Below are 26,042 nucleotides of genomic sequence, written 5' to 3'. Positions count from 1 at the left end.
CAAAAGGCACTCACTATTAGTAATTATTTGACAGAACATCACTTAAAATCGCAAGGGTACCCCTTGAAATAAGCGGGAAGGGGAGCCGAAAGCCCCAAGGCCTGCTCTGCGTCCTGCTCGCCCATCTTCTGCTTGCAACAAAGCTGTCCGGCAGGCCTTCCTCGCTGTGCGGTTGAAGTCTAATGTTGACAGTTGCAGTTGCTCCCTGGCCGTGTGAACTCCCCCCCCCCCCCCCCCCCCCCCGTCCCCATTAAGGAGGTGCTGGTGCTGGAGGTGGGGGGAGTCTAGGGGAGGCGAAGAACACCTGCGCCCGCCCCGTGCTGCAGAGGCAAAGAATTGAAAATATGAGATGTGACGTAAAGGCCATTTTGACATCAGAGCACCTGCAGACCAGTGACTATTATGGTGTGGCACAACTGCAACTGCATGTCACAGCAACTCCCGGGGCATCCAAGTGTTCCCTCCTGGAAAGCCCAAATAATGACTCCCTTTCCTTTCCTCTGCTGCGTGTTTCCCATCAACAGGCTCAGGCTCACAGCAGCCCAGCATCCCTATCTCCACATCTGTTATTAAGTGAATCCGCACGCACACACGCACGCAGGCACGAGGAATTGTGGGAATGCAACAACCAAGCCTGCTCTATCATACACTGAAGCACCGCGGCGCGGATAACTATCCGAGCTTCTCTGTCTCCCTCTCTCTCCAGCTGGCAGCGGCAAACACAGCCGGAGCACGTGCGCTCTTTCTGTCCTCCTTCCTTCCTCCCTCCCTTCCCTTCCTCCTCCTCCTGCTGCTCCTCCCCAGCGCTCAGCGCCTCCTTACAACTTGTTCAGTGAAAAGCTGTGGCCGCAGCCTCCTCTCTGCAGTGCCGCACGCTGCACCGCTCCGCCGGTAACTTTCTGACCGCAAGGTTTCGAATGAGGAGCGAGGCGCACGCGAGCGCAGCGCCACGAAAGGGGGACTTGGAGCTGAAGTTGATGTGTCACCTGGGTAGCGCTTCCCTCAACATGAGGGCTCGTTCTGGATACTGATTACCGACTGGCTGCTGTTTGAAGCTCCGCATCCAATCGCCTCGAGAGTCTCGGCGGACGGATCCGAGCGCAATTACGCACGGCATTCGCCACCATGGCACCGATTTTGGACGGACGCGCGCCCGCGCTTCTGCTCCTGGTTTGGAGCTACTGCGTCCTGGCGGACCCGGCCTTCGCCAACTTCACTCTGGACAACGAGTTCCACTCCAGCTTCATCCACCGCCGGCTGAAGAGCCAGGAGCGCCGGGAGATGCAGCGGGAGATCCTGTCCATCCTGGGGCTGCCGCACCGGCCGCGTCCGCACCTCCACGGCAAGCACAACGCCGCCCCGATGTTCATGCTGGACCTGTACAACGCCATGTCCACGGAGGGGGACGAGGATAGGTACTCCTACCCCTACAAGCCCATCTTCACCACCCAGGGGCCCCCGATAGCCAGCCTGCAGGACAACAACTTCCTGAACGACGCGGACATGGTCATGAGCTTTGTCAACCTGGGTAGGCTCCTCGACTCTTTCCAAAAAACAGTTTTACAGACAACAGAAAAAAATTAATAAAAACAAACAGAGAAAGACAAACCAAAACAGAACATAAAGTAGGTTCTGGAGAGTTACATGTGGAGAACTTTATCTTAACGCAACCAACAGCTGAAAACACTTTTGTTTTCCTGTTTATTTTTTATTTATTTTTTCATTTGTATTATTTTAACTTTAACATTTTTTCTTTCATTGAAGGAATGAATTGAAATTAAAAAAATTAAGTAATTAAAGCCATTAAATTTTTGTTTAGCTAATTTTAATTTTTAGCTAGTTTCGCCTACTTTAGCCTTTAGCTATGGTTTTGCATATTTGAACTTTCGGCTATGGTTTTTAACATTTTAGCATTGAGCTATTGTTTTGCTTATTGTAGTCTTTAACTATGATTTTGCTTATTTTAGCCTTTAGATGTGGTTTTGCATATTTTAGCTATTACCTATGGTTTTGCTTATGTTAGCCTTTAGCTACAGTTTTGCTTATTTTAGCTTTTATCTACCGTTTTGCTGGAAATAGCTGTCAGTTTCAGTTGTTTTGTCTTTAATTTTTACCTTGGGTTTAGCTGTTTTTAGCTTCTGGCTAGGATTTTTTTCCCCTACTGTTAGGTTTCAGCTACCATTTTGCTGATTTCAGCCTTTATCTAGAGTTTTGCTGATTGTAGCATTGAACTACTGCTTTCGGTCATTTTAGCTCGTGCTCCGTTTGTTTTTTAACTCTTGACAGTTCAGTTTCAGCTGTTTCAAGAAGTTCAACTGAAGCCCCTCAGCACTCAGGTGTTTTCGCAGAAAACTCAAATCTTCCTAGTTGTTGTTACTGCTGTGTCATTTCCCTTGACATTTTTTTGAAAAGAGGCATTTTAGGCGCTCTTTGCTGTCGCACCTGCGTACACATGGAGAGACCAGCCCCCAAAAATGACTCTTACAAAAGAAGAAGAAGAAGGAAAAAAAAAAAAGAAAAACCCTGCAGTTACCCTGCTAATACCAGCAGTGTCAAATTCCAGTGTGGCCTTTTGTTAAACAGCTGTGCAGCCGCAGCGCTCAGGTGCTCTATAGTTGTGGATGAAGGAGCTAATGTGTCAGCCAGGCCTTATCTAAAGAATGAGCAAGTCAACAGAAGAATGGGTTCAAAGTGCACTGGGTCCTCCCTTCGCTTCTCTAATCTGGAAACATCTTTGGAAACACAAAGCACACAAAATAATAGCAGTCCGCGGTGATTTGAGCTCGGTTTAATCAGATTCATTTGCTCACAAAGTGAGTCACGATGTTGTAGAATCCACTTTACTCCAGAGAGCTGTCTGTTGTTCCCCGAGTCACCGGGCTTAAGGAATAAGGTTTTCTTTTAAAATTGAAACAAAACAGTCTTTGGCTGTTCTATCGTCAGCAGACACAGGCTGGTAAGTAATGATGGCAACATCCAGATTAGCAGATGATGACCAAATTCTGAGCAGGGACATTATAGTTGTGTTTTTTGTTTTTTTGTTTTTGGGGGGGGGGTTGCATTAAATCCTGGAAAGATGATTGCTGAAATGCCTCGGCGAAGCAGAGGGAGGTGACACTGGCTCCTCTGCTGCAGCGTGTAATTACTGCCGGGGCTGATGGATGCATTGTGACTATTTTCAACAGGCTGAAACACAGATAGATCCGACCACAGAGACTCGCAAAGTCGAGAGGTAGAGGAGTGCGGGAAAGAAAAAAAAAAAAAAAAAAGAGGTCACACCAGCGAGAGAAATGATTTTATTATCGCCAAAAGGTGAAGGTGGACCATATTGTTTTTGCCCGTGTCTGTTACCAGAATATCTTCTGAACCTCTGGGTAGATTTCAGTGAAACTTGTAGACAGTGATCCCTGGGTGTAGATGTACAACTGATTAACATTTGGAGTCGAACCGATTGAAGATGGCTGTCACAGCCAACTGACTTTAGTAAACACAAAACTGGCTATAATTCAGTCAGTTTTACAGATATCTGGATAATATTTGCTGTGGTAGTAGCTGGGGGTAATTCACAAAGCATATTCTAAGTGCTAATTATTGCTTCAAGATCTTTGCTTAAAACATTACCGTTAACTGCTGGAGTCAGTCCTCTTTTGTCTGTTAGCAAAAACTTTCATGATCCACTGAACGGATTTTAATGAAACATTCAGAAAGTAATCACTGGATGTGCCTCTACAACTGATTACCTTTTATGAGTCAACCCAATTCAAGATGGCTGCCACAGCTTATCAACATTAGGCTGTAACCAGTCATCCTTGCACATACTGAAAAAAGTGGATGTGGTTGAAGCTGAAAGTGGTTCTCAACACACACTCGGAGCGTGTCAATATTGCACGTGACTGCGCACGTCGTTGTTTGACCAAAACGACTACAGCTCTGTCACGTCTCAACAGAAGATGACCTCAGTCCAAAACTCCGGCACAGACGGTGGCGGACGACATGCATTCCTTCAAGGAATGCCAGGCCTTTAATTTAATATATGACCATAATAAGAAAGTCACATTTCTGCCCTTATATTTTGACCTTGATATATTCCATAAAAGTTTGGTTATTATTCATGATCGTCTCTGTTTTAGACCCACAGTCCATTTGTCGTTGCGTTCTGCCACGTTTCGCAGAAATCTCTCTGAGCTGATTGTTCCTGACTCTCATGGGATGTCGTCGAACATTCGTCCGAGACGCACCCTGCGAAAAAGAGCGGCGTTACGCTGTTTTCAGATGAGCTTTTAACAGTGGAAAGTGGTGTCAGGTGAATAGATTTCTTCTCTAAATTCATTCCTTTCCACAATTTTTTATTTTTTATTTTCAATCTACTTTTTTTTTAGACAGGTGATCTCAATCACAAGAGAGACATGTAACACAACAACACAATCATCATACAACATTATGTTGACATTTAAAAAGGAGCAGAGATTAAAGAAAACCTTAAAACAAGAACAGGTCTGAAATTATGATTTCTTTTTTTTTTTTCCATTTTCTTTAAAATGGACCCGGCTGATCGGACTCTGCCTTCATTCCGAGGACCAGGGTTTGGGTTAGGGTTCTGCTCTTGTTGTGTTTGCTGTTTTGGCTTTCATGTCCCTCAAAGCTTTGCCTCTCCCTGTAAGTCAAGGTACGTTAGTCAGACTTTGTACCCTGGTGGTTGCTTGCGGAGAAACCTCTTCTCACAGTCTGTGTTTTCGTTTAAACTCGTGCACTGTTCACTCCACATGAAGCTCATAAAACATTCCCCGCGTTCAGAACCTCTGGATGCCCTTGGTATTACCAGTTGACTAACTCTCTAATGGTTGTGGGTTTGTTTGAGCACTGCTGTGACTCCGGAGCAGGGTGGGCGTTTTTGGGACAGACCCCAGGCTAGGGACGTCCTCTCGCTGAGTCACCGTAGCTTGAGAGCCCAGCTGTGTAAATGACTTACAGCATACGTTCAGAATTCGCACTGCCGCGTCACCCAGGGGGGCTCTGAGCGTGTGCCAATGGAGCCATAACGCCGCGAGTTAACGCGACACACAAGCCTCGGGAGGTGGCCGTGCATTATGATGCTCTGCCTGTCCGTAACGATTATTTACTGCGGTGCCTTTTAATCTCTGGCAGCGTTAGCCTTCAGCCACCGTCTCTTAAAGCGTTTCCTCCTTAACAGTCCACAGCTTCCACCGCTTTTGGCCACAACGCGGGCCTGTGAAGTTTGGTCTATATTAAACTCGTGCACCGAGCAGAAACTCTAATAAAATCCAACCTGAAAGGGTTGTTTAAGAGCTCCTCCACCGCAGGAAATTGCTGTGACTTGGAGGTCTGCTATTTGCATCCTGGATGACGGAAAGAGCTGCAGTACCATCACCTGTGCGTGTGTGTGTGTGCGTGTGAGCGAGGCTGGATGGGGCCGAAGATTTACTGTAAGATATTATCACGAGGTGTGTTAGTCACGGCTTCCTTGTTTTCCCGGTTCTCATGCGATCCTGCGTTGATTGTACATTTCAGACGGCTCGATTCGACTTTAAATCAGAGACACGAAGGCTGATGTCGCCAAAAATCCCAGCAATATAACGTGTCTAGGTTTTTAGCGTTTCCTGGAATTATTCTTTCACTGATGCAGTTCTCACAACAAGTCCTAAGCCCTTTAGGCACTTTTTTTTTCATGCTAATATATGTAAAAAAAACAAAAAAAACAGGACATTTCACAGGTGACACAGTTTCAGTTTAGACATGAGATGTTTGACGGTGGCTCTACGCACATGACTGTCCAACAAAACAACAAATTAAAAGTCCCAAAAACATGGCAACCAGTGTGTAAAATGACATTTTAAAGGGTTTAACTTGTGTTGTTTTTTTGTGTGTAAAAAGAAAAATCAGGAGTTCTGCTCTCCATATGTGATCGTAATAATAACACTACACAACATGAGGGTTCCAGATTTAGTATTTTGATCGTTTTTTAAAATGAATTTTGTGTGATCTTGATTTTTTTATTTCATATTTAAATAATATTTGTATGTCAAAAAAACTTCACTCGGCCGGCGGATAGATTTGCGTTAATGCATTGTTCGTTTGTTGGATTTTCCAAACACGTTTCCTAAATAACAAGCCATTTGCTCACACTGTGCCTGCCTGCCTTACAGTAAATGTAGTGACAAGAACACAAATCACCTGACAGTATGATTGGTCTCGTGCTGCTGCCGCTGCTGGTTGTAAAGTTAAAACATGCTAAAATGCAAAGAAAATATTCAACCACTGGAAAACAGATGCCACCAGGCAGCATTTATTGCTCAGTGTTCTGCTGCTGTTCATCAAAACCAGGTGAGATTCATCTCCCAAGTCCAAAAAAAAAAAAAAAACAGTAAACAAATTGAGCTCCTCTATATTTTTTTTCTTCTGTTTTTTGCAATTTTAGCCTCGTTTTCACCTTATGCCTGAGTGTAAAGAGGCGAGGAGAGGTATCGCACGGTCCGTGTGTGTGTGTGTGAATGTGTGTCGTTTTTTTTCTCCACCTTTCCTCTTCGACCTGATCGGGCACCACCTGTCCCCTCCACCGCTCACGGCCCGAAGCTGCCAGGCGGTTTCCAGCAAGATCACGGAGAGGGGAAAGCCGAACTTAATTAGTGAATTTGTTTTGGCTTTTAGACCGGAACTCTGTCACCACGAGCTCCCGAAGCAGCGGTGTGGCGTTATAGCCAGGCCAGAAGCCCACGCGGCTCTGCGTTCGTAGCCGATCACAGCCGTCTCCCCGTGTTTTTTTGGCAGCTCCGAGTCTGCACTTTCCAAAGCATGCTCATATCTCGCCTTCGTCCTCTCCCCGCCCTTCTCTCTGTTGCTCCTTGCATTCCTCTCCGCAGCGAGCCGCCTGTGGTGCTGGGGCTAATACAGATGTTTCACCCTGTCCGCAGGCCAAAGCAGCTGCGCAGAGAAACTTTATCTTTTCAGAGTCCAACAAAGTCCCCTCGACTCGACCTCCAGCTGTCAGGTCTCTCTCACACTCAGGACCATCTGATACCAGACTTTCCAGCCTGCCCGCCCCCCCGAGCCAGCAGTATTGATTGTCAGCGATGGCCTCCAGGTTTTAATTAGTTAGTTATTACACGGTCCCGGCGGTGTTGAGCGGTGTTTAGTCTCCAACCTCCTGCTCTGGCCTTCACCTCTGGAGGTTTACACCTCCAGCGCTCCCGGACATAAAACATTTCAACACTTTCTCGAGTTCTTTTTTTTTTCCATTCTCCGCCTCTCCTCTCGCAAGGACACCGGCGCTCATGTGCACACAGCTGGAGCAGAAAACAAGACAATCCCTGTGCGTTTGGCGGCTTCACCTCTCCGCTCTCACAAACACGCCCATCTTGGAACTCAGCGCCGCTAAATTTATTTGTCGCCGTCCTTCCAGCTTACATCAGAAGCATCTCCCACATCTGTGCTGAAGGCCACGTTTTTTTTTTGTTGTTTTTTTTTACCCCGTGCATGAAACCTGTCCTTGGCGAAGTTTGTTTCCCTTTCGTCTTCTTTACAGATTTATGAAATTGCTTCTGTGAACACTCCCCGGGTAGCCAAAACACATGTGCGTGCACCTACATGCTCGCATCCAGGTGTAGAGAAATGCATGGTTGCTCTTTTCTTTTCTCTTCTTTTTTTTTTTTTGACCAAAAGGAATGTTTCTGGAGCTAATTAGTGTTATGGAGGGCATGTTTTTATTGCTGCTGGACAGGGAGTGAGCGGAGGCAGAGGAATGCTGCAGTCTCTACAGACAGACAGACCTTCCCATCGTGCCCTCTGTGATTTGATTTTACGCCAAACCCTTTGGAGGTCTGGTGTGGGAATGCGACCCAAACAGCGATAAAGTCGGGACGTTGTGTTGAATGCGAATAAAAACGAATCGCAGATCTCATAATTCAGTTCAGCACCGGGACTCCGCTGCTACGAAGCCACGCTGTTGGAGTGGACGCAGCGCAGGGTTTATTACAGCCCTGCTGAAATATGCAAGGCCTTCCCTGAAAAAGGTGCTGTCTCATGGGAGCACACGTTCTGAAGTCTGGATATGCTTTCTTGCGCGGATGGCGCCTCTCCAGATGTGCAAACAAAATATGGGTTTACGAGATTTGCAAATCCTCGCCTCCTGTTTTTTAGTCATGTTTCACACTGCGTCTCCAACTTCACACAAGCACACAGCAGGTGAGATCCAGGGATAAATTTTATTAATTGGTTTATTTATCTATTTATCGAATTTGGGATTGTGCAGATTCACCTGCTGAATCCACTCCTGGGAAGACTGCCAGCTGTCTTCAGTGTTTTCCGCTCGTGAATAATCTTTATCACCAAATTGTTTGGAAACGACCTTTGACCCTTCCCAGATTGATGCAGTTGCTCACAGTTGCTTGAACTTACACGCAGATCTTTCCATTTCGGTAAAACAAAGCTCTAGAGCCGAAAGAAGGTGGACTCTCTCTCTCTCCCGCGGCTGTACTTAGGGGAGTAAAATTTATTCCCGTTCCGTTTAGCCACTTTGTTTTAATCTGGGTTCCTTTGGCCTCACCTTATCAGAGAGCAGCAGCGTGAGACTCCCCTGCACTCCTACGACGGCGGGTACCAAGCGGTGAAGCCGAGAGGGCAGATGTGGGCCAGAGCACAGCCAGAGATCCAGGGACCAATAGCTCCACTGCTGCAAAAACAAATAAAACACTTGTTGCTTAGTGCTGAGACACTGATGGGGCAGAGGGGAGAGGCGGGGGGAGGAAACAGGAGCAGGCGATGAGTGAAAAAGGAGGAGGGAAGAAGGGGATTCAGACATGCGGTTCTACAAAGAATCTGCTTTCGTTATCGCCCGCCGCCGAAAGGCAAAACCTGTTTGTTGTCAATTCTTTCGGTTTGTTACCAAAATACCTTATGAACAACTGGACGAAGGAATGCTAGGCCTTAAATTCTTTTCTGCCTTGTTTTCTGTGACACATCAGTTGTGCGTTTGTGGATAATAAAACACCATTCCGGAGCCACCAGCTCTCTCCAGCTGCCCTGCGTGTAACGTGTGTTAGCCCGCCGAGCGGAAAGATTGCGTTAGCGGAAGGCCCATAATGCTAACCAGATTCCTCCGCCAGGCTCCAGCATTCAAATAAAAGCTCCTAAAAAGCCGAGCAAATGGTTTCTATGGTACGCGCTGAAATATGGCGTCCATGCAGCGAGGAACAGGAACTGGCCGTGGCAGGTTACTATTTATTTACCAAAGGCAGCAGCTGTGTTTCTCGTCTGTTTCCTCCATGGCTAAATTGTTTATTTAAAAGAAAAAGGGGAAAAAAAAAAAAAAGAACAAGCTGCAATTGAACAAAATTAGCGGCGAGCTGTTGAAATCGGGGGTGCCAGCGCGCTCGTCATGTGGCGCACAAGGTGCCATCTGGGATGCAGGGAGAGGGGGGGGGAGTCTTAAAACGCTTCCCTTTTTTTTGTGTGTGTGTGTGTGTGTGTGCCGATGAGATGTGAATTTTTTTCCTAAAGTCTATAATAAGGGACGGCTTGGCTGGATGAGGAGGGTGTGGCCCCTGCGGCCTCCAAATTAAAGAACAAGAAAACAAGGGGATGAGGGGAAGAGGGGCTGAGTGGGGGAAAGCTGAACGACTGCGGTGGCGCGTCTCCCGAGCCGTTTCATCCTGCAGCTGAGAGGAAGCGCAGCTGCTTAAAGTGACATTGGCGTGGAGAGATAGGGCCCCGCTGCCTCACTGTGTAGCACGACATGTCACGTGACCGAACAATGCCTGCTGCGGATAACTCTGTTGGGACGTTTATATGACTTTTTACTTATCATTGTTTGTTGCTGTGAAACACAGACGAATATATAATCGCCTGTATGTCGATGTGTGTGTTTGTCTATTAGCAAAAAAACCTCTCGAACCCCTTGACAAATTTTAGTCAGACTCTCAGACTGTAATCATTGGATGTACGTCTACAACTGGTTAACTTTTGGCGTACAACTAATTGACCTTAGCAGACACAAAACGACTATAACCAAGTCAATTATACAGATATTGAGCTAAGGTCTGGTGTGGTAGTAGCTGAGAGTTAACCCCAACACACCCTCGGAGTGCTAACAGATCATGTGAGAACTTTGTTTAAAACTCTGGCATATAAGGTGTTAGTGGCAGAACTGCTAGTGATCAAATATAATCTGAACATATAATCTGTGAGGAAAGATTCTATGCTAACTTCGTTTAACTCTTAACTAAGATGATTCAATTCATCCTGCAGATTGGTCATCTAAATGTAAAACAGGACGTATCTTCCCTAGAATATCAAACGATGAATTCCAAAGCAAAACTCCCTGCGCGTCTTTCAAAGAAAGCGGGGGCGAAAGAGGAAGATCCGTGGCTGTTAGCTGCAGGCTGTTTATATATCTCGTATAAATCTGCGGTCCACAGCGAAGCATGAGGTGGAACCGAGCGCAGGAGTTTATGGGTGTGTAAAGGGCCGGAGCGAGCTGGCCGTGCTCAGGAAGAGGAAGAGGTCAGCGAAGCCGTCAAATTGGAAAGCTCGGAAAGGTTTGGCCTGACCGCGGCTCTTCGATGTAAAGACTTTTCATCCTGTGGTTCCCTTTTTTTTCTGCTCGCACGCAGGCTCAGAGGCATGTGTTTGTGACTGAGCACACACACGCACACGCACACACTCGCCCGCAGTGGAAAGTTAATGATCGTTAAGTGCGAGTAAGTTATAGCATGAAACTCCACTGACCCTTGGCGCTGTCAGGTCCTACAGTAGAAATCCATCACGCAGCCATGATGTCAGCGGCGCTCGCCGGTGGACAGGATGTTTCCTAATGCGATAATCACCCTACTGTGGGTAGTCACTGGTACGCAGGAGTTCAAACTGTCTTTATTCTTTATAGGATAAACATCTTGAGAAGTCTGCCCCGTCCCTGCGCTCTGTTTTCCTTCTCCTAGCTTTTGGAAACTGTGACGCTCTCTAAGAATGCGGACCGAGGAGCTTGTGCCGTGCCTCGCCATCCTCGCGCAGCAAAACACCCAGACCCCGCTTTGACTGACTTCCACTGTCTGACCCCGGCGTACCAGGTGCGCTATTAAGCGTTAACGAGCTCTGCAGGGAGGCATGTGGAGGGACGGACAGGAAAGGGAGGGGCTGGAGCTCGGGTCCCCGGTCGAGAGAGGTGGAGAGCGGTGCCAGAGGCGAGATGCCTCCCGCCGAGGAACGGAAGCGTGCGAGCGGAAGCGAGGGGTGTGAGCGTGCCGAGCTGACACTTGGGTTAATGCGAGCCGTCAGGTCTGTCCGCTGCCGCTCACAAAGCCCGAGGTGTTGCCAAAGCGTCCTGGGTCCACAGTGTTGCAAGGGGAGCGTAAATATCTTCCTAAAAATTTTTTTTTTATGCACGTCATATGTGTAGGTTTATTTTAAAAAACAAACAAACAAACAGACAAAACATTGTCATTAAACACTGATCAGATTTATGTAAAGTTTGCAATAATTATGCTGGAATTTACTTCTGTGATTCGCTGCAGGTTTGGACACCAACAGGGAGGTGTGTGTGTGTGTGTGTGTGTGTGTACTCGGATCTGTTAGATTTACTTAATCTAGTTGCGGTACGTCAAGGAAACTCGACATAACTACCTTAACAAACCCATTGTTTTTTGCTTCAACCCCAACATTTCCTGAAGATTTCATCCAAATCTGTTCATTATTTTTACCTGATCTTTGCTAACAGACAGACTAACAAAACAACGGAAACAACAGGAAACAGAACTTCCTTGGTGGAGAAAACAGAAACAGCAGAGAGAAGTTTTTAACAAAGGGGTTACCTGTGACCTTGACCTTTGACCTCATGAACCTTGATAGTAACAGGCATCATCTTTGACCATGAGGTGTCCAGCCGAGCAGTTTGACATTCCTACATCACACTGCTGCAGAGTTAAAGCACTGAGTCAGCTGTGATGTTGACCTTTGACCCCATGGCCTTGAAATCAATGGTGATCACTCTTCACCTAAGAGGTGTCCAACTGTGCAGGTTAATTTTCCTCCGTTACATGGTTGCAGTTAGAGCACAAGGTCAACTGTGACCTAAGCCTTTGACCCTGTGACCTTGAATTCAACAGTGATCACCCTTGACCCATGAGGTATCCAGCTGTGGAGTTTAACATTCGTGTTATACAGCTGCAGAGTTAGAGCACGGGCTGATCTGTGACCTTGACCTTTGACCTCGACCTTTGATAGAATCACCACCGACATGCAGTCACTTGTTCCTCGCACCACGTTCGACGTTTCCTGGAAATTTCACGACGATCCGTTCAGAACCTCTTCAGTAATCTTGTGCGCAGACAGACAGACAGACAGACAGACAGAAAACATGACCTCAATAATGTCTTATTGACTGGATGAGAATGAAATGAAATTACTAAACATAATTGAACTGTATTTATTTACTTGAATTTCACTGTTTGTTTGACTGGACCTGTTGCAAACCAGTGAGGTAACGTGTTGTCCAGAAAAACAAAGTACCTCAGGTTTTTATTTCCACTGAGAACATTGATAACATTGAATCCAGTGCAGGCAAAGAAGACGTCTGCTGCAGGGCAGGGTCCTCCAGCACCTCAGCTGACGACCCCGAGCTGCAGCCGTCCGTACAGAAACCGAGCATGTCAGCTTGGGACGGTGTGGCGAGATCACAGGAAAAGCGAACCTCATTAAAAGCCCATCTGTTACGCATGTTTTGTTAGACGATTACAGCTTGTTCTCACAGGAAGGAAAGGGAAATAAACATGACATTCTGACACCCCGTTTTTGGAACAAAGGAGTGTAATGTGTTCAAATGTCACGCTGGCAAAGTGCACAGAAGCAAGCCTCTCCTCTAATTGACTGCGAGGATGACACAGCGGGCTTTATGAAAAGGTCTGAGATTCTCCCGGTGACATTTTTCAGTCGGGCCGCTCGAATCAGGATTCTTTTCTTATATCAGTCTTCTGCTGCTGAAGGCAAAGGCGGGCGATAATGCTGTTGCTCATGTCTGCGTGTGTTTGTTTGTCTGTGCCCTTAGCACACTATCTGCTGAATCGATGAATGAATATATTTTAATCTGACTTTCAGAAAGTAACCATGACTGCTGAACCTTTGGAGTCAACCCAATTCAAGATGGCTGCTCACAGCAGTGTAATCTTAGCAATCAAAAATGACTAATTGCATTTTACACATATCGAGCTGAAATTTGGTGTACTCATAGCTGAGACTTAGCTCCAAGTTATACTCTGAGTGCTAAGTCGTTGCGCAAGATCTGTGATTAAAAACTTAGCTGGTAACTGTTGGAATCAACCTTGCTTGTCTGTTAGCAAAATATCTCATGAAACGCTGAACGGATTTCTATAAAACTCTTAGGATGTAACGATTAGATGTACATCTACAACTGATTAGCGTTTGGAGTCAGCCCCTTTCAAGATGGCTGCCACAGCCAATTGAACATAGCCAACACAGAAATGGCTCTCAGTGAATTTTACAGACACTGAGCTGAAGTTGGATGACTCCAAGTGTGAACGTATCACACAAGGTTGTGCCTAATGTTACTTTCAAGGTTTTACCAAAATGTCTACTACTCCATCTTTTCTCAACCTGAGATGGTTTTAGGCTAAATCTTTGGCGTGAAAGGGGGCGGATGATGAGCGCCCCTTTAATTCATATTTATGCGTCTCCTGTGGGATGGATCCTCCCTGGAGTTTTCGCAGTTAGTTGGTGCTTCTGTGTGAGAACATAATAAGGCATCTGCAGCCAGAAATCAAGACAAGATGTTAACAGAGAGCTTGTTAAGTAGCCCTCTGGTAGCCAGGTGTGCGATGCTTGCAGGATGGATGAGTGACTGTCATCTGGCCTTCTGAGCGGGCTGATTTGCACGTGTGTGGCCAGCTCACGGCCTAAGTGTGTGTTTGTGTCTCTCCATGTGTTTGTTGTTGCGTCTCTAATTACTGATCGCAGCAGCCCGTAATGATTGTGCGACTCTGCTGTGACGCACCAAACCATTCACTTCACAGGCAATGAAGTGTGTGTGTGTGAGTGAAGAGCTGCAACCGATTTAGGCGCCGACTACTCGGGACGAAGGTCTCGTACGGCATCGACAGGGCGGGCCCGCCGCAGTTTGTCGGTAAGCGCGACACAGGTGGGGCGATGGCCGCGCACTTCCTCCCGCAGGAAGTCGTAAATGCAGCCACTTAGCTTTGACTTTGCCTCTTCCTGTTCGCCTAATGACTGCCATACCGCCGCGGTGCCCGGGAAGAGGATGAAAATGGGAGCGGCAGAACAAGTACGGCTTCCTGAACAGGAAGGAGTGCACCTGCACAGAGGACACGTGTCTACGTTATGAAGTTGTTAATTTAAAGTGGCAAATTTGATACACCTTAAAAATTAATCAGACCAATCAGTGGACCGAGCAGAGCCAAACCTCATCTGACACAAGGTGATTAAACAAGAATAAGCACTTTTTTTTGCTTTTCTCACTTTGTCAGTTTTTCCTCTTTCAGCTCCAATATGGTTAATTTAATTTAAACGTTTTCTGATGAAAAAAAGTTATGGCACTAAAACGATAAACCAAGAGGACAGTTTTTAAATGATTCTCTACAAAATGGATAAGCTTAATGTTGAGTTGTGCTGTTAACTCCAATAGGACTGAATGTAGAGCTGTATTTAAGTATTGTATTGTCGCCCCTTTCTGTATAATACTCTGGAAGTTGACTTCGATTTGATCTGACAGAAGTAATTAACTCCTAACTTTAGATATTTTAAGGCAAGAAGGAAAAATAGCAAAGGGCTGCTTAGAAATGAGGTCAGTGTAAATCAGAACTCATTATTATTATTCACTGACATGAAAGCGGGTGTTCGTGTAAAAGCCTTTTTTCTGCGCTTGTCCACGTGTTCCTGCGCCTTTAACTACTCAAGCTCGGCAAACACAAAAATGGTTAGAATCCAGTCGGCTTTGCAGATGCTGAGCTAAAATTAGGCGGGGTAGTAGCTGAGAGTGAGCCCTAACACTGGCACTAAGTGCTAACAGATTGATTGCTCCAAAACAGTTCATTATTTTTAGTTAGAATCACGACTGCACTGGAAAAAAGCAGGAGAAGAAAATATAAAATTGTGGAGTGACAGTCAGTAGATAGAAGGCACTAACCCCTGGGATGCCCTGCTGTGACGTAAGAAGGGCGAGGCTAAAGATGTGTGTGTGAGGTGGAGGGGGGGGGGACTGGAAAGCATGGATGTAGCAATAGGGACGTGAGGGAGTGGGGATAGGAGCCCCGACTCATGAGAACCAGATGAAGGGCAGACCGGATGACTCTCTGGGGTTACGAGAGGAAGAAACGGGCTCATAAAGCTGTCAGAGTCGGCTCGCATCTCTTTATCACGGCCCAGTGTGCGCCAGATGCATCGCGCCCAATGCTACTTCTTACGAACGCTCCGATCATAAAGCAACATGTGCTCCGAATCTGTAGTTGTGTCTGATCAGACGCTCACCTCCCCCGAGTCTGATGGGCTCAGGTTGTTGCTAAGAACTGAGGCTGACGGAGTCTAGGGAAGGATAAATCCAGCAATAGTTCCGAGACGGAGACGGTTACTTCGCTTGCAAACATGTGTTCTGTTTCCCCAGGAGGTTGCAACTTAATCCCTCGCAAAAAGCCTTTAAACAGTTTATGAGCTCACACCAGCGTTGTGTTCCTTCTAAACAGGGATAGGCGTCTCTCTGTGTGCAGTAAAGTCTGCTCGACGATGAATAGTCGGTTTCATTTTATTTGTTTTTTTTAATTTTTTTGCAGTGGAGCACGATAAGGAATTCCTCCCGGTGTGGCGGCATCACCGAGAGTTCAGGTTCGATCTGTCACGAATCCCAGAGGGGGAGGCGGTCACGGCTGCCGAGTTTCGCATATATAAAGACTTCATCCACGAGCGTTACGATAATGAGACCTTCCGCATCGGCATCTACCAGGTGCTGGAGGAGCACTCTGACAGGTAAGCGTCAGCATACAGCTGCATATACGATAAAACAACTGGATGCTCTGTGTTACTGTCTGTTAGCAAAATATCTCACCAACCACTGGACGGATTTGAATGAAAATCTCAGAAAGTAGTTATTAGATGCATAAATACAACTCACTAACTTTTGGAGTCAAATTGATTCAAGATGGCTGCCACAGCCAACAAACATTAAAAAACACCAAAATGGCTAAAAGTAGGTCAATTTTACATATAATGACATGATATTTGGTATGGTAGTAGCTGAGACCCCAACACATAATCTGAGCACCAATCTGAGCACCAACAAATTGCAAAATAAAATTTTGCCATTAACTATTTGTAGTTAGCTCTGTCTGTTAGCAAAATATTCCATGAACCACTGGTCAGACTTGAATGAAACTTTCAGGAAACATTCAATGGATGTACATTTACAACTGATTAACCTTTGGAGTCAACCCAGTTTAAGATGGCCACCACAGCTAATTGACATTAGCCAACACAGTCAGTTTTATAGACACTGAGCTAAAATTGTGTTGGAGCAGAAGGTCATTCACAGCACATGATGTCCTGTGAGGTTGTGGATCACTTTATTTTCAAGGTTTGACCTAAATGGCTACAACTCTTTAATTTCTAAAACTCTGGCTGTTACAGCTGATATGAGGCTGTTACTGCTTCAAATTTCAGATGGTGTTTGGTTAGGTTAGACCAACAAACACTTGGTTAGGGTTAGAAAATGCAACGCAAGACGTCTGCTCTCGTTGTAACGAACCGATTTCCAACTCTGTCACTGAAGGCTGGTCTGAAGCAGAATATGTGAAATAAACCCAACGTTTGTGACTTCCTGTTAGACCAGATTGAGACTACAGCTGTCTGTTCAGTGTTTCTAACTAAATTAAACAAAGCAAGGATTATGTTCTTAAATTCTATACTACATTCTGTAAACAGAACAAGAAGTTGACGCATCTTCTTCACGCGGTCCATCTGGGCCAGGAGGTGTTTTACTCTGAGAGAGAGAGACCATGTCCTCTAAAGGTTCCTGTTGTCTGCAGGGAACAACACGGTCATTTATTCCTCTGCCAGAAACAGGCCGGGGTACATGAATGGACCAGGGCTCGGTGACACACTATCTGCTCAGTCAGAAAATAGGTCGGGATACATGAATGGCCACATGGAAGAACAAGGGATTTTCGTCTCAATTGGGGAAAGATTAGAAAGCCCATAGTTCAGTGTCGGACAATAACTCTGACTTGGTTATGCACTATTTCCCTCGCTACTTTTCACACAGTTTTTTCACAGCTGTGTGTGTGGTAATTTTTTTTTTTTTCTCTCTGTTTCTCTCTCTCACTCCTATTGGCTTTTTGGTTCAGCCACAGAATTCCAGCCAGTGATGGATGGTGTGCAGCGTATGAAAGGACCGCTCGTTTATAAAGCTATTATTGTCAATTAAGAAAATGAAGCGCTCCCCTGGGCCTCGCCATCTGGAGCCCTCCCTCGCATCTATCTGCCTCTTTGTTTCACTTCCTCACTCTGCTCTCGGCCTCTTTCCGCTTCAGTCTTGATTGCCCATGCTGCATGTGTGATGCTTAACTTTACGTCCTCTGCAGGGAGTCTGACCTTTTCCTGCTGGACTCCAGAGTTATCTGGGCAGCAGAGGAGGGCTGGTTGGTGTTCGACGTGACAGCCACCAGTAATCACTGGGTCCTGAACCCGGGCAGAAACCTGGGTCTGCAGCTGGCCCTGGAGAGCACAAACGGTGAGATGTCTCTGTATTCCCTCCTGTGGCTTAAAGCACAGACGGGCTGCATGTGGTAGGATGGGACTTTTACAGAAACGATCGAGCTAAAACAACAACAACAACAAGAAAACAAGTCTTCGCTGCAGAGGTAACAAAACACCACAGGGTTAAGAAGAATCAAGATGGCTGAACACACCTGGGCTTGAAATTACACAAGTGCAACTAATTATCTGAGGTTCAAAACAAGCAACAAATAAAAGAACAAAAGACATAAAAACTCTCATTCAAAAATAAATAAAATGCAGTAATTTTAAACGTGTGAAATAATCTAGAATTTACACCAAAACCCCCATTTCAGAAAAAATAAACAAGCGGGTGATTTTTTTTTTTTTTTTTTTAATGCTACTGTTTTTTTTATTTGTGGCTTTATTTTTATATATTTTTTCATAACTTTTTGTTTTTTTATTTTTGGGTTTGTCATCTTTTGTGTAGTTTCTCAGAAGATCTGTTTTGTTTTTCTTGTATTTTTACAAAATATAGTTTTTGATTAGATTGTTCTGTCTTGTCCTAATCTTGTATTTTAGGGCCTTTGCAGCACAATGATCCATTTTATCAAAATATATATATAAATATACCCACATCACATCAAAATATCATTGAATTGCCAGTCAGTACAGGTTACAAAAATAACAAAAAAATCTTTTGGTTTCCAACGCTATATATTTATTTCTCTTTTATGGCAGCATTTCAGCCCACAGGATGTCCTTCATTCCAGCTACATGGTAGAATGATGAAACTTGCATTTTCCTCCAGTGAAATACTTCACCTGAAAAGTATCTACTTTGAAAGCCCACATTCATGACATGATTGCGACTTGTAAACAGCTAAAATAACAGAAACTGTGTCAGAGTCCAAATATGTTTAGCCTGAACTATTTATCTCATTTAGTTCGGGGTCATTACTGAGTTACCACAGTACACCATAAAATGTGCTCGGAGTGAACTTTTCCAAAAGCTCCAGCTGGATTCAAGTCCAAACAAACCCGAACAAGCTGCATGGATCACAGTAAAACAAACATGTGGGCTGGCATTACAACACGACACGCACGGATGTGCGGCCCGGCTGTGAAAGCCAGCGGAATCAGATGGTTTGTCCTCCGTGCGTGTGCACAGAAAAAGATAAATCAAACCCTGCTCTTCATCAGTCATCAGCAGTCACTCGCCGCCACCGCCGCCACCGCCATACGCTATACCCTCAGCATCATTAGCAGGCATACGATAAATAGACTTTGCTATCGCAAAAAGAATGTCTCATCCGGAGAGACAAACATTTTGTCAGAAGGGACACTTTATCAGCAAATGCGGGGAGCGCAGGCGCATGCTGAGAATAGCGTCTTTCACGGGATGGCAGGATGTTACATGTTAGGTGAGGAAACGAGACGCTGTTGCTTTCAGCTCGTGGGACGTTAGCGCTGTTTTCGTCAGCGTGTGATTGTAGGTTGTGGAGCTTTATGGGGGAGCGTGTGGAGACAAGCACAGGGGAAATCCTGTCGTCTGCAGTGAGAGAAGAGAAGGCAGAGAAAGGACGGAGGGGGGGGAGGACTTTACAAAAGAAAAGTTGTTTTCAAATAGACTCACTGAAAACCAGCTAAGCGCCTAATAAAGTGGTAGAAATCAAATAAACTAAAACAGGACGTACTGAAGGGTTATGTGAATGGAACGCAGTGATTATAATATCAGATCAAATGGATATCGGCAGTCCAGGCCCACTGCTGGTCTCAGGAGGGGTAAGACATTTGGACTCAGGATGTCGCTGATATAGCTCTGCGCTGTCAGAGTCCCTGCATCACAACCAGGAGTGACTTGAAGCCAGACCCTCTGGCTCCCCACACCACAGTACCAGGAGTAACACCGGTGTGTCTCCTTACAACACTGGCAGAATTGGTTCTGTCCCCTCTGCAGTCCGTACAAGCACACGCTGGTCATCGAATGCAGAACCAAGATTCATTGGTGACTGTGGCACAGCACCACTTGTCATCAGTCCTTACCGGAGCTTACTGGTTATGGCACCTGGCATCTTGTGTTAACGGCAGGCTATGCGTGGCGCAAAATAACATGGGGGTATTGTAACGAGTCCAGTACCTGTGTGTGGATGACAGGCGCAGATGGCATGTGGTTCTGTAATGCTTGGCGCACAATACGACAATCTTCCATTCGTGGAGTCTGTCTTGGGCAACCAGAACCTTCATGATATACACAGGCGCCCTCATGAACCCATTGATTCTAATATCAAGCCACTGGGACATCTGTACTACACCATATGACCGCCCAGCCTGGTAGAAATCCACAAATGCTGGTAATGTTTAACGTGTCTACGAGGCGTCCTCTGTATCTGTTGATCTTCACTTCCTGTTTTGATTGACTATCGGATGCTCCAGCTACTGCCTTTCCTCCACTCATGGTGCCACCACCTAGGCCCTCTGGTGCCCATTCTAAACACATCAGCTCCTTCCAAATCATATAGTTTATATTTCAACTGATGGTTTGCATTTGTTTAAAATTATAACTAAATCAGACCATTTCTTCTGGGTGCCTAATGTGGTTTTTTTTTTGTTTTTTTGTCAGTGGCAGTAGGTTGTTGCAACATAGACCTACGTAAATAGTTTTAGTGAGAAAAGGATCACACACACACAGAGAAATCTAAACTTCGGCATGCCAAACACACAAGTATTTATTTGATTTTAAACGAGCACCCGCTCTGTAGGCACAGGGCCATTATTCCTGCGGTGACACCTGTTCTGTTTTCTTTCTCCTTCTCCCTCCCACAGGAGAGAGTATCAATCCTCGAGTGGCAGGGCTGATTGGTCGCAGTGGACCTCAGAATAAACAGCCCTTCATGGTGGCCTTCTTCAAAGCAACAGAGGTGCACCTGCGAAGCATCCGCTCGGCGTCGGGAGGGGGCAAGCAGCGGAACCCCAACCGCTCCAAAGCCGCAAAGAACCAAGAGGCGCTCAGAGTGGCCAACGTCGCAGGTAAACACAGGAAGTAGACTTTCACTGCTAATTTGCACAGAAGGAACAATTTATCCACATTTTAATTACAGAAGTATCAGTACATGTGCTTTGTGCACTCAGTTAAAGTAGTGGAACACCAGAGGTTGTGCGTTTCCTTCAAGGCGAAGCTTTTGATGCGTATCAAAGGCCTTTGTTTTGGAGGTGTGAGAGGTCTGTGTTTATGTGGAGTGCTGAAACATTAGACTGCACAGCTTCAAATATCCCTCTGCTGTTTTTTGTTTATTTACTCAAGCATTACTGAGCAGTCGGGGCCAAGTTCCCTGCATGGAGGTAAGGCACCGCAGGCTTTTATGGCAGAACACATCTGCGGTGCGCTGTGGGGCAACCAGGCTCTGGACACATGGGCCAAATGGGTCTGTTTGAAACTTTGGATACCAGTGGTCTTTAGCTCCATGATGAGAACCAGTCGCTCCTAATCATTTCCCATGTGAACCCCCTTTCAAGCGCTAATGTACCACAGAGCCCCGTTGGTCACCAGAAGGGGAGAAAGATATAGATGGATGGAAAACAGACTCTTCTTTTTTTTTTTTTTTTTCCACTCTGTTAGAAGAAAACAGAGATCTGAAATGAGTGGAGGAAGGAGGAAAGGATGAAATGAAGCTGGCCGAGCTACATTGTTTCAGTGGAAGCGGCGAGAGTTCCCTGAAAGCAGGGTGGCCCGTTCATTTGACAACCTCCTAAAACGACGTATCTGGAGCTGATTTGCTTCAGCCGTTGCTTAAACGTTAACGTCTTTAAAGGATGATATCTGCTGCGCTCGGGTCTGTTCTTCATCGCCTTCCCCTGCTTAGGCTTTGACTGCGCTAAATGATTGCTCTTGTTGGATGGGGATAATAAAGCATAATCTCTTATGTTTGTTCTGTTTTTCAGAAAACAGCAGCACTGAGCAGAAGCAGGCGTGCAAGAAACACGAGCTTTACGTCAGCTTCCGAGACCTGGGATGGCAGGTACAGAAACCATTCCTCGACGAAACCGCTCGGCCCAACAAGATGCCACAGAAGACGCTTGTAACAATATTGCCAGTAACGTGATTGTCAGAATAAAATGTCATTTTGTGTTTCACTTACTTGAAAACACTTATCTGTGAGTTAAGAACCATACATTTGGGAGACTGAGTAGTAACTTTTATCCAGGTTGATCCAGTTCAGATCTTTTACCTTCTTGACCACTCAGAGCGTTCTACGTAAAGCTTCACAGTGTGACATGTGAAATATATATGAGCACACAGTATCTTACCTGTATTAGACAGCACTCAGAGTCAAGGAAGTGACTCTATTTTTAGTAGTGATGTGTTGGTTGTGACCAAGCCACTTCCATGTGCTGCTTCTAAATGAAAAAAGATGGCTCCCTTATGGGAAAGTGCATGTTTTACACATATTAGGATACTAGCTGCACTCATTAGCCATCGCTAAAGGCGCTCACTGACTGTATTATGTTATGTGCAGTGACAAACCAGAATCATATCATGTTAAACTCTTTAATGGAAGGAGAAACCAGTGACAAAAAGGACTGTGCAGCCACTCATATCAAATTATGTTTTATTCCTTCCCATCAATCTTCATGTTAAACATAAGGCAAAACTATTGTATTAAAATGTGAAGTTTAAAATGGTTGCTTTTAGGCAGAATTTGTATTCTAAATACACAAGTGTGCACCATCAGTACATATATTATAGCTGGAGACAGGACTGGAAGCAGGAAGGTGAAGTCATGAAGGACAAGCGCCCCCTAATGGCTGCATGCAGCACTATTTTTAAATGACTAAATAAGTGAAAGAACCACGATTCCCATCACTGCTGTGTGGAGTTGGCCTGTTCTCCCTGTGCATGCGTGGGTTTTCTCCGGGTTCTCCAGTTTCCTCTCACAGTCCAAAAGCGTACATATTAAGTTCATTAGTGAGTCTGAATTGATCTCGAGTGAGTGCGGCCTGCGTTGGTCCTGTGATGGTCTGGTGACCCTGCTCAGAGTGCACCCCACTGACCCTGAAACCCCGTACAGGATTAGGCGAGTAGAAAATGAGCGAGGTAGTAACTGCGCCGTAGTAACGTCTTCCTCTCCCCTGTTTGCTTTCAGGACTGGATCATTGCGCCGGAAGGATATGCAGCATATTACTGCGAGGGAGAGTGCGCCTTCCCGCTGAACTCCTACATGAATGCCACGAACCACGCCATCGTGCAAACGCTCGTGAGTAAACGTGAACAAATCGCACGTTTCCCCGCAGCATTTCTGCCGCACACATGCTTCAACATCAGACTCCGCCCTTCTCTCTCTCCAGGTTCACTTTGTTAACCCGGACTTAGTTCCCAAGCCCTGTTGCGCGCCCACGCAGCTCAACGCCATCTCTGTGCTCTACTTTGACGACAGCTCCAACGTCATCCTCAAGAAGTACCGTAACATGGTGGTCAGAGCCTGTGGCTGCCACTAGACTGTCTGCGTCTTCATGAGGACGCGTTCTGTACATACGCACACACCGAGAGGGAAGCGGAGACGCTCGTCGTTTAAGAAGCCGAGAGACTTTGTTCATTTTATAAACATGTTGTTGAGAGGCCAAACATGACTTGCAGACAATCTGACAGAACATTTTAACCCAACATCAATTAAACTTCAAATAAGCTCATTGTCCTTGATATTTGCTGCCATTTTTAGTCCTGACATTGTAGTTATAGCCAATATTTGTTAAACATAGCAAACAACAGCTAGCAGGGAAACATGCATTCAACTATTTGCTTTTTAAGAACCAACAGACACGACACAAAACTATTTATTTTACCAGCTGAACGCTCTGGTTCTGGTTCTGGTTTTGTTACAGGTTCCATCTGAACTGATAAAAGAAGAAAACTGTGGTAAATTTCAACTTACACCTGTATATTTAATATTTAATGTAAAGGTCATGGCCGCCTTCTTCCTCGATCTGATTAGTAACGGAGGAAATTTGCTCCTTCAGCTAGCCGTCTTAACATTGTTAAAGTGATAGTTCAGATCTTTTGAAGTGGGGCTCTGTGGGAAGGTTCTGACCAAATAATATCTCACTTGTTGTAAATAGGGTCTGACCAAACGGAGTAGCTAACGGCTTGTACAAGACGAGCCAACACCAAAGTGGACTACTGCCGTCTTAAAAGTCTAATAACAGTTTGTGAAAACACTGTTTTCTAACCCTTCATATTGTCATTATTTTTGCGTTACGTGGTTATTTTATGTTTGCGTCTCTCGACTGCTAGAGGTAGGCAGCAGCTCCTCCGTGACCCGGAAAGAAACGAGAGCGTTAAAAAGATCATGGATGCATATTTACATAGAGCTCTTCGGTTATTTGCAAGCATAAATAGCGACAGTGGCAGCTAGCTGTAGCAGTCCCTATCCAGCAAGACTATCGTATTTATTCCAGAACAAGCACAAATCACTAAAATGTTTGTTTTGTTAACTCGTCAGAAAACACATCTCTGTTTCTCCAAACTGAGGTTGCTCAGAGCTGTCTCCAACAGGTAAGATACTAACTGCTCATAAACTTTCCGCAGAGCTCCACTTCAAAGCACCTGAGCTATTCCTTTAGCAGTGGTCTCCAATCCTGGTCCTCGAGGGCCACTATCCTGCATGTTTTACTTGTTTCTCTGCTCCAACACACCTGATTAACAGGCTCCTGCAGAACATGAAGGAAGTGATTTAACCACTGAATCAGGTGTGTTGGAGCAGAGAAACAAGGAAAACATGCAGGATAGTGGCCCTCCAGGACCAGGATTGGAGACCCCTGCTTTAAGGCAAACACCCTCTGTATATGCAGACTTATTAGTACAGATACTTGTAATTGAGCAATTTCATTTTTCTTTTTCTCTGACTTTATTTACAAAAATTGGAACGATTTGACTCAACCAGTTCAGGAATGTTTCTGCAGAGCCAGAATAGTCATCTTTAAAATAAACATCACGTTTGCTGTTGTTGGTTGTTATACGTGGTCAAACAGCTGAATGAACATCCATCAGTAACTGTCAATTAAACATAGTTTACACGCTTTTGAAAATTAAACAGAAAAAAAAAGGAAATTGAAGCAGACATTCCCTTTGAGACTTCTCACCCCAAATGCACACAAACACACACTCATGTTTGTGCTTTCTACTGTGTGTACAAGCTGTTTCAAACATGGATGGTGCCGTATAATCATTCGTTCACTCAACAAGCTTTCATTCCGTGGATTATGATCATTATCGTCGCTCATTATGTTTGTTAGGAAAAAACTTTATTCGCTCAATGTGTAAATATTTTTCATTCCAAAAACAAAAAAAGCAAGTGTATTTATTTTCTGGAATGTCACTCGGATATGTTTGTTTTTATTTCGCTGTGTGAAAATGCTGCCTGATTTGTTTCTGGACACGAATCGGAAACGTCGGAGACATTTCGTAGACCGACGAACATCTGTTTGTCCCGGCGTGCTCGACATTTTCCGGTTTGTGCTTCTCTGCTGTAATGCAATCTGCCATATTTAAAAAAGAAAAAAAAAAGAAAAGAAAAAAAAGAGGTTTATTTATTGAGAGCAGGCGAAGCTGTTCCAATTTCTCAACCTATGTTTTACTGCTGAACTGTTACGACAATAAACTGAGAGGAAAAAAAAATTATTCAATCTAAATGGGAAGCAGAGGTTTGGTGTCAGGTTGGAGGAAGACACGTGGTGATGATGCAATTTTCGGACACGTTCTCGTCTAAATATTTGCCTGGGCTGAAGCCTCGTCTCTCACGGGCTGACCTGAGATCTATCACCAGCGTTTCCATCATGTGAACTGAAACTCCCCTATCTGTGTCTGTGGTTCATCTCTTTGAAGTGGATGTGGGTTCTGCTCTATCTTCGAATGACTACACGGTCGCTTTTTTATCGTAAAGCGCAATGAGGCGATGTGCGCGGAAACGTGCTGTTTAGCTACAACCTCCTGCAGTGTGTTTTGATGGTGACATCATGCAGCGCGTTGTTTACGGGGGAGGGGGGGGAGGGGGTGCTGTGAAACGGATGCAGGTGTTTGGAATCCATCACACCTTAAAGCTCATTTCTTTGTCCTGAAGGAAGCGACCTCAGTTCGAAGACTGACAGCGGGTCTGAACGGTGCAAAGAACAAAGTGGAACAAATCCATTGAATTATTATTATTTTTTTAATTCATAGTGGTATATGTGAAGTGTATTTTATAAACCGTTAGACCAGGGGTAGGCAACCCTGGTCCTCGAGGGCCACCATCCTACAGGTTTTAGTTGTTT

General features: G+C 45.3%; 1 protein-coding gene across 1 annotated transcript; it reads left to right on the top strand.

Annotated features, from left to right (window-relative positions):
* The first annotated feature begins 821 nt into the window (after positions 1-821).
* Positions 822-25,317, top strand: bmp7b (bone morphogenetic protein 7b). Its single transcript, XM_017409318.3, has 7 exons — positions 822-1,528; positions 15,804-15,996; positions 17,607-17,755; positions 20,565-20,768; positions 21,681-21,757; positions 22,883-22,993; positions 23,085-25,317. Exons 1-7 carry the CDS (start codon positions 1,126-1,128, stop codon positions 23,232-23,234), a joined length of 1,287 nt encoding a protein of 428 aa, XP_017264807.1. The 5' UTR covers positions 822-1,125; the 3' UTR covers positions 23,235-25,317.
* Positions 25,318-26,042: the final 725 nt, after the last annotated feature.

This window comes from Kryptolebias marmoratus, linkage group LG8 (assembly GCF_001649575.2).
Source record: "Kryptolebias marmoratus isolate JLee-2015 linkage group LG8, ASM164957v2, whole genome shotgun sequence".
Lineage (NCBI taxonomy): Eukaryota > Metazoa > Chordata > Actinopteri > Cyprinodontiformes > Rivulidae > Kryptolebias > Kryptolebias marmoratus.
This window is presented reverse-complemented; position numbering and strand designations above follow the sequence as displayed.

What these genes read in the sequence shown, in the direction of transcription:
- bmp7b (XM_017409318.3), top strand. Translation starts at nt 1,126, where the DNA reads ATGGCACCGATTTTGGACGGACGCGCGCCCGCGCTTCTGCTCCTGGTT. An exon ending in CATGAGCTTTGTCAACCTGG is followed by an intron (nt 1,529 to 15,803) that starts GTAGGCTCCTCG and finishes ATTTTTTTGCAG; the next exon opens with TGGAGCACGATAAGGAATTC. An exon ending in CAGAGTGGCCAACGTCGCAG is followed by an intron (nt 20,769 to 21,680) that starts GTAAACACAGGA and finishes TCTGTTTTTCAG; the next exon opens with AAAACAGCAGCACTGAGCAG.